At 35.9% G+C, this 7,595-nt stretch overlaps 1 protein-coding gene across 6 annotated transcripts in view; it reads left to right on the top strand.

Moving 5' to 3' along the window:
• Positions 1-7,595, top strand: part of TMEM65 (transmembrane protein 65) — a 121,274-nt gene that overhangs the window by 27,225 nt on the left and 86,454 nt on the right. The window contains exon 2 of one of the 6 annotated variants that reach the window (XM_051844811.2): positions 39-119. The exons of the other annotated variants lie outside the window; for them this stretch is intronic. Coding sequence (XP_051700771.1) covers positions 39-119 — 81 coding nt within the window. The remainder of the gene's footprint in view (positions 1-38; positions 120-7,595) is intronic. 6 annotated transcript variants of the gene reach the window in all.

The following is a 7,595-nucleotide window of genomic DNA, read 5'->3' as shown; positions in this document are numbered from 1 at the left end:
TTTATTTATACATATTTTGCTTTTAAAATATTTTTTAGCATGCAGATATCCCAAACCTGAGATTGTTATTGTGAAACATGCAGAAGAATTATCATCAGCAGAGACCCCTGATAGTTTTGGTATAGTATAATCTTAAGGTGTTGATTGTTTGTCAGTGGCCGAGCATCTGTTTGACAGAATTTACTGCTTATTTGAGTTGGAATGCTTTTTACAATTGTATTTACATTTGAGTTTTTAACTCTCTACAGAATGTTTATTATGTAATCCTAGACTTTGTGGATATTATGGAGTAAATTGCATGCTTAATTTACTGAAGCATTAAATTTATGACCTTATGAAAAGGCAGAATCATTTATATTTAATTCTATTTAGGTAATATAATTTAAAAATCATGAAACAATAAGAGGAAGTGAAGCATAATAAGCAGCAAATGCTATGAATTTTTTAAGGATAATTGAGTAGGAGTAAAGGACCATGTTCAGGGAAACTTTAGAATGTTGCAAAGAGAAACTATGTTTAAGTAAGGAAAGTTTGTAAAACAGTTAATATTTTGAAAATATATTCTTAAATAGTTTGAAAGCCTTCTATTAGTTTATTTTAAGGTCATTCATAATTTTTTTGTTAGTTTCAGTGGCCATATGGCTGAATACATAACAAGTTGCATGGCACATGATAGTGGTGGAATGGTGTATGTGTGTGTGTATGAAAGAGATATAAAGATTAAAATAAATATCTCATTTATTTCAGGTTAGTATTTAATTTAGATACATGGTCTAAGAGAATAATGTATGAAAAAGAATTTGAAATATTTTATGGACCAATTGAGATTTTGTAAGGATAAAGGTCAAATACCACTGAGACTGTACAAGTATGTGGTGTCAAGGGCAAAAATCAAGCTATAAGAAATTCAGAGAAATGTAGAAGTATAGTATGTGTGCACACATATACACATTAAACATATTAGTACATTATCTGTAAAAATTTTCCAGTATGTCCTTCTTTGTCAGTTCTAATGTAATTTTTTAAAAAGGATTTATTTTATTTATTTGAAAGACAAAATTACAGAGAGAGGTAGAGACAGAGAGAGATATTCCAACTGCTGGTTCACTGACCAAATGGCCTCAACAGCCAGAGCTGAGCTGATCTGAGGCCGGGAGCCAGAAGCTTCTTCCAGGTCTCCCACATGGGTGCAGGGGCCCAAGAACTTGAGCCATGCTCCTCTGCTTTCCCAGGAACATTAGCAAGGAGCTGGATTGGAAGTGTAGCAACCAAAACTTGAACCGGCATCCATTTGGGAAGCTAGCATTGCAGACCAGGGCTTTAGGCTGCTGTGCCACAGTGCTGACCCCTTTAATGTAATTTTTCTTTATTTTTTTTTATTTTTTTTATTTTTTTATTTTTATTTTTTTGACAGGCAGAGTGGACAGTGAGAGAGAGAGACAGAGAGAAAGGTCTTCCTTTGCCGTTGGTTCACCCTCCAATGGCCGCCGCGGCCGGCGCGCTGCGGCCGGCGCACCGCGCTGATCCGGTGGCAGGAGCCAGGAGCCAGGTGCTTTTCCTGGTCTCCCATGGGGTGCAGGGCCCAAGCACTTGGGCCATCCTCCACTGCACTCCCTGGCCACAGCAGAGAGCTGGCCTGGAAGAGGGGCAACCGGGACAGAATCCGGCGCCCCGACCGGGACTAGAACCCGGTGTGCCGGCGCCGCTAGGCGGAGGATTAGCCTGGTGAGCCGCGGCGCCGGCCCATAATGTAATTTTAAAATTAAAAATTTAAATCTAAATTGGCAAGTAGAAGTTAAACATTTAGTACAAATGTCATTTGATAAATAAAGTTTAAATTGTAAGTTATTCAGCAGATTGTTAAGGTAGTCCTCATTTTAAGATGATATGGGGGAAAAGACTACTTATTGTATAAAAGATGACAGATAATATCTCTAGGAGGTAAGAAGTTGCTGAACGATAACTAAAATAGTAGTAGGACCTGTTAGTGTTCACCTTTTGAGACTCAGTCTTTAGTTTTATCCCTACTTCCTATAGTGTGTATCTTCGTGAATGTTTTGGCAGTGCCTCTCTTTTTTTTAATAATAATATGCAATAAGGAAGAAGTAATCAGAATCTTAGAACTTGAAGGGATTGCAGAGACCTAAACCCCTCATTTTGTATAACAAGAAACTGAGATCTAGAGGGTTTATTACATGTTGGAGATTTAGTTTTTACTAGTTATGTATCAAGTCCTTTGGATTTTTGGTCAGTGCTGTTTTCACTGTATAAATAAATTTCCACAGTGGAGATTAGTCTTATACTATAGGTCAAAAGAAATCAGGTAATACTCCCATTCAAAAAATGTTTTATCTGATAACTGTGATGAATCACTTGATTTCTTCTAATTTGATGGATTTTAAAAAGTGATGTATCTGAGGGAGAGAAAAGACTATTTGGAAAGGATATTAGTGTTTTAATTAGTTATAATTTTACTTCAGTCTAAAATATGTGTAACCAATGTTTTAATGATATTTCACATATTTGTGTGATTGAGTCTTAGTTATTCTCTGTTTTTCTATTTAGAATTTATTAAGTAAAAGAGAAGTAGATGAGAAACTGTGGGTTCTGGACCCAGCTGTGTATCACCGAGTAAATCACTATATCTCTGGCTGTATCTTCAAAGTAGACAATCAAGTTAGTGTTTCTCAGTGGCCATGTTACTGCTATTTGGGCTGGAAAACTCTTCTTTATGAAGGGATTCTCATGTGTTATAGAAAGTTTAGAATCCCTAATACTAGTAGCATTGCCAGTCATTATCATATCTAAAGTAGCCCTGCATTTCCAATGTTCTTCTATGGGGAGGTAGCACCCAAGTTGAGAAAAACTGGCAGGCGCTTTCTAAGAATCCTTTCAACTCTGATGTTCATTGGAACAATTCATATGTGGAAACTGGTTGAAAGGGAAAAAGATAATGCATCAACTGAGCAATCTCTGTTTCTAAATGGTAAACAGTTTTATTTAAAAATGAATGTTTTCTGGGGATTTGTGTAGCTGCACTCATAGATAGATCTACATTTTGTAATTTTTTTTCTAGCTCACTTTAAGTTTCTATCTATAATACTATACATAGTTGTTATGATTTTTTTAAAAAGATTTATTTATTTATTTGAAGGTCAGAGTTACACAGAAAGAGAGGGAGAGGGGGAGGGGGGGAGAGAGAGAGAAAGAAAGAGAGAAAGAAAGAGAGAGAGAGAGAGTCTTCCATCCGCTGGTTTACTCCCCAGATGACCATAACGGTTGGAGCTATGCCAATCTGAAGCCAGGAGCCAGGAGCTTCTTCTGGATCTCCCATCTGGGTGCAGGGGCCCAAGGACTTGGGCCATCTTCTACTGCTTTCCCAGGCCACAGCAGAGAGCTGGATCGGAAGTGGAGCAGCTGGGATAGGAACTGGCGCCCATATGGAATGCATGGCAGGTGGCGGCTTTACCCACTATGCCACAGTGCCAGCCCCAGTTGTATGATCTTTTAAACTGAGAGTGTTATAGTACTAGATGTCTAATAAAAGTTATAAGATCTGACCATTTTTAAAAAATTATACTGCTGTTTTAATATCTTAACCCTAACTTAAGGAATATCATTATATGTAGTAATTATTTTCATGTCTATAATACATAGGCATAAAGGAAGGAAAGGAATGGAATCGCTGTGTTAAGTAGTATATATAATTGTACCAAGTACACAAATTAGACATGTGAAGCACAACTATCCCCTCACAGCCAAAAACACAAAAACAGAAAAACAAATCCACACCATGAGATGAAAGATGCAATCAAATTCATTTCCTTTAGTATTTCCTATTACTTAAGCCAGAGAAACAATGGGTAAGTGCATTAATATGGATGATTAATTGAACACTGTGGTTTTCCTCATCATTTCTCCTGGCCAGCTCTTGTTCTCAGTTGTTAGGCTACTGGCCTGTACCAGCCCAGGGATCCATTAGTTACCAGTGTAGGTTACAGCAAACCCAGGTTGCATAAGTTCCCTAGAACGTTAATGAAGCTACACTATTAGTTCTTATCAAATCTATGTAGAAATTTCTTTCCTACATGTTACAATAATACATTTAAATGCTAAATAAAATCATAACCTCACACACAGATGTTTAAGGGTTTTACCTAAAGTATGTTTTTAAAAAAATAAAAGTCCTTTTACAATTAAAGTCTTTATATTAAAATAACTTAATTAAAATTAAATTAAAAAATGAAATTCTTTACTATTTCTAAAAGTGTTTATTTTTCAATTTTGATTATCAATTTTTATGACTATTATTTGACCCTATTAATTTGTTTCTTTTAAAAAATACTGCTGTTTGGCTTCAAAATACCTTTTGGTGCATGTTTGACTTTGAGGCATTTGCTATCACTTGCTTAAATTTTTTGCATGCAGCATGATTTGCATTTTAAGTTGTATTCCTTAATGTTATGCATAATAAATTTTACTTTACTCATTTGCACTTTTGATTTTATTAAAAGACTAAGCAACTATTCATAACATTCAGAAATGTAGGTAACTAAGACCCTTGGTCCCCAAATTGTTGCTTGAATACACTAGTTTTATCTTTGTACTTTAAAAAAAATTATTTATTTGAGAGACAGAGTAATGGGCAGGGGGGTGCAGGGAGAGGGAAAGACAGAGAGAAAGGTCTTCCATTCTCTGGTTCACTCACCAAATGGCTACAACAGCTAGCAGTAGGCTGATATAAAGGTAGGAGCCAGGAGCTTCTCCTGGGTCTCCCACGTGGGTGCAGGAGTCTAAGCACTTGAGCTGTCCTCCACTGCTTACGCAGGCCATTAGTAAAGAGCTGGGCAGAAGTGGAGCAGTCGGGACATTAACTGGCACCCATATGAGATGCCAGTGCCACAGGCAGAGTCTTAATTTACTATGCCACAGCACAGGCCCTGTCTCTGTACTTTTCATAAATTTCTCATTAGTCTAGGCTGTGGTTTGTGCTGCTAAGTCTACATCTTTGTGCTTTCTTGGAGAGGATGGTGAATTGGAGTTGAGTAAATACCAAGTGGCCAAAAGGTCAGAAACTAGATAATTAACTACACTTAACTATACCTCTTTTATGTCATCTTCAGATGAAGTTGTTTGTCTCTATTTTTATTAAGTTCATTGTGAATGATTTTGAACTTTCCACTTGATTTGTGACTGTATATAGGTGTTTATATCCATAGTATTAGACTGATAAAAGTTATATTTAGAATTGTCATTGTCATGAAAGAATAATGAAAAATATACAGCAGATAAGACCCTTATTTTTGAGTTTTAGATTTTCATCAAGTTTGGATTTACACCTTGTATAGTTAAATTTGATGGGATGTTCTACAATGAAGATGAAAGATTATAATTTCTATGAAATAATTTAATAGAATTCACTCTATGCCTTGGGACCTAGTTCTGTCTTTCAGTACCACCAATGCTGTGAACATACTTTGTAATGTTATAGTGGAGACTAAAATACAGATACCTATAGATGTCTCGCTTAAATTTCTTCTACCAACTCTTCTGAATTTCAATTTAAATTATATATATCTCTTTGTAGAATAACTTATTTAAAAAGAAATATATCTGGCATAGCTTATCCTTAAAAATTCTAGAAACTTATTATTCAACTGAAGTTGTTATTTAATAGAAAAGTTACTTTTAAAGGAAAATGTAGTAAAGAAGAGATATAGAGGTCAAATCTTACAATAAACTTCTTACTCCTGTCCTACCTATGTTTTATATTGGAATGTTGTTAATTAAAATAAGCTGGCAATTGGGGCCTAGAAATTTCTTTCAAAGTTTGTTTCAATGACACTTCACCTATGTTATAAAAACATGAAAATAGTTGCTATTTAATGGGACACTTAAAAAAAGCAGGATGATTTGGCGTCCTTTTGCTGAGAAATTTTGCAGAATTAAAAAAAAATCCTTAAATATGTGTCTTTTGTTTGTTTCAGTAATGCCACTTATAGGAATCTACTCAAAGAACTCTCAGAGGAAAAAATAGGGACAAATTAGTATTATTTGTAAATATGAAAAAGTAATTTGAACATCTGTTAATAGTAATTAGTTAAGTACTACACATGGTGAAATGAAATCTACTTATAAAATTATTTTCTCAGAAAGTTCAAAGATGTGGAAAAATGTTGAAATAATGCTCTGTGGAAAAGGCAGAATACAATTTTGTCTATACATTTCAATAGATGAAAGGTAAGAGAATAATACTTCAAAATATTTGTTTCTGATAAACTATGGGTGATTTTAATTTTCTTGCTTCTAAATCTCATTTACTTTCTACAATAAGTATTTGCAATCCTTTTTTTTTAAAGATTTTAAAGATTTATTTATTTATATTTGAAAGTCAGTTACACAGAGAGAGAGAGAGAGAGAGAGAGATCTTCCATCCGCAGGTTCACTCCCAATTGGTTGCAACGGCCGGATCAGTGCCGATCCGAAGCCAGGAGCCAGGAGCTTCTTCCAGGTCTCCTACACGGGTGCAGGGGCCCAAGGACTTGGGCCATCTTCTACTGGTTTCTCAGGTGATAGCAGAGAGCTGGATCGGAAGTGGAGCAGTGGTGCCCATATGGGATGCTGGCATGATAGGCTGTGGCTTTACCCAGTATTTGCATTCTTTATGGTTGAAGAGTATAAACTATTCCTTTCAGAAATCCAAAGGAATTTAGTACAGTTTGTATACTCTTTTTTTTTTTTTTTTTAAGACTTATTTATTGATTTGTAAGGCAGAGTTAGAGAGAGGCAGAGGCAGAGAGAGGGGTTGGTCTTACATCAGCTGGTTCACTCCCCAGATGGCTGCAACAGCTGGAGCTGTGCTAGTCCTAAGCCAGGAGCTTCTTCCAGGTCTCCAGCTCGGGTACAGGGGCCATAGCAGAGAGGTGGATAGGAAGTGGAGCAGCCGGGACTGGAACTGGCACACATATGGGATGCCGGCTCTGTAGGCAGCAGCTTTACTCGCTATACCACAGCGCCGGTCCCAGTTTGAGTACTCTTAATATGAAAATCTGAAACCCCAAATCCTTTGAAATCTGAAGTTTGTTGAGCCCTGACAAAAAGAATTCAGGATTTTGGAGTATTTTGGATATTGGATTTATGGATTGGGGATGCTCAACCAATAAAGTCTGTGTATATATTCCAAAATCTAAAAGGCTCTGAACCTGGAACACTTTTGGATAAAGGATTCTCAGCCTGTGCTTTAATGTTATTTTCTAGCTTACCTTAAAAATTCTCCTTATATTAAAAACTCAACCTCAATATCCTCATTCTTTTAACATGTTAAGTGTGAATATGTATTTACATTTAAATTATATGTAAGCATATATAAAATATGGCTTATTTAGTATGTTTGCAGCAATTGATTTTGACTAAAAAGAAGTCAAAACAGATATTTTTGACTTTTTCCCCTCAAAGAAACCTTTTACTTAAGAAATACAAACTTCATACATTTCACAAATACAAATTTAAGAACATAGTGATTCATCCCACTATACCTGCCCCCCCACTCCCATTCTTCTTCTTCCTCTCCCTCCTATTCCTGTTGACTTCTGTTT

This window comes from Oryctolagus cuniculus, chromosome 6 (assembly GCF_964237555.1).
Source record: "Oryctolagus cuniculus chromosome 6, mOryCun1.1, whole genome shotgun sequence".
NCBI lineage: Eukaryota > Metazoa > Chordata > Mammalia > Lagomorpha > Leporidae > Oryctolagus > Oryctolagus cuniculus.
This window is presented reverse-complemented; position numbering and strand designations above follow the sequence as displayed.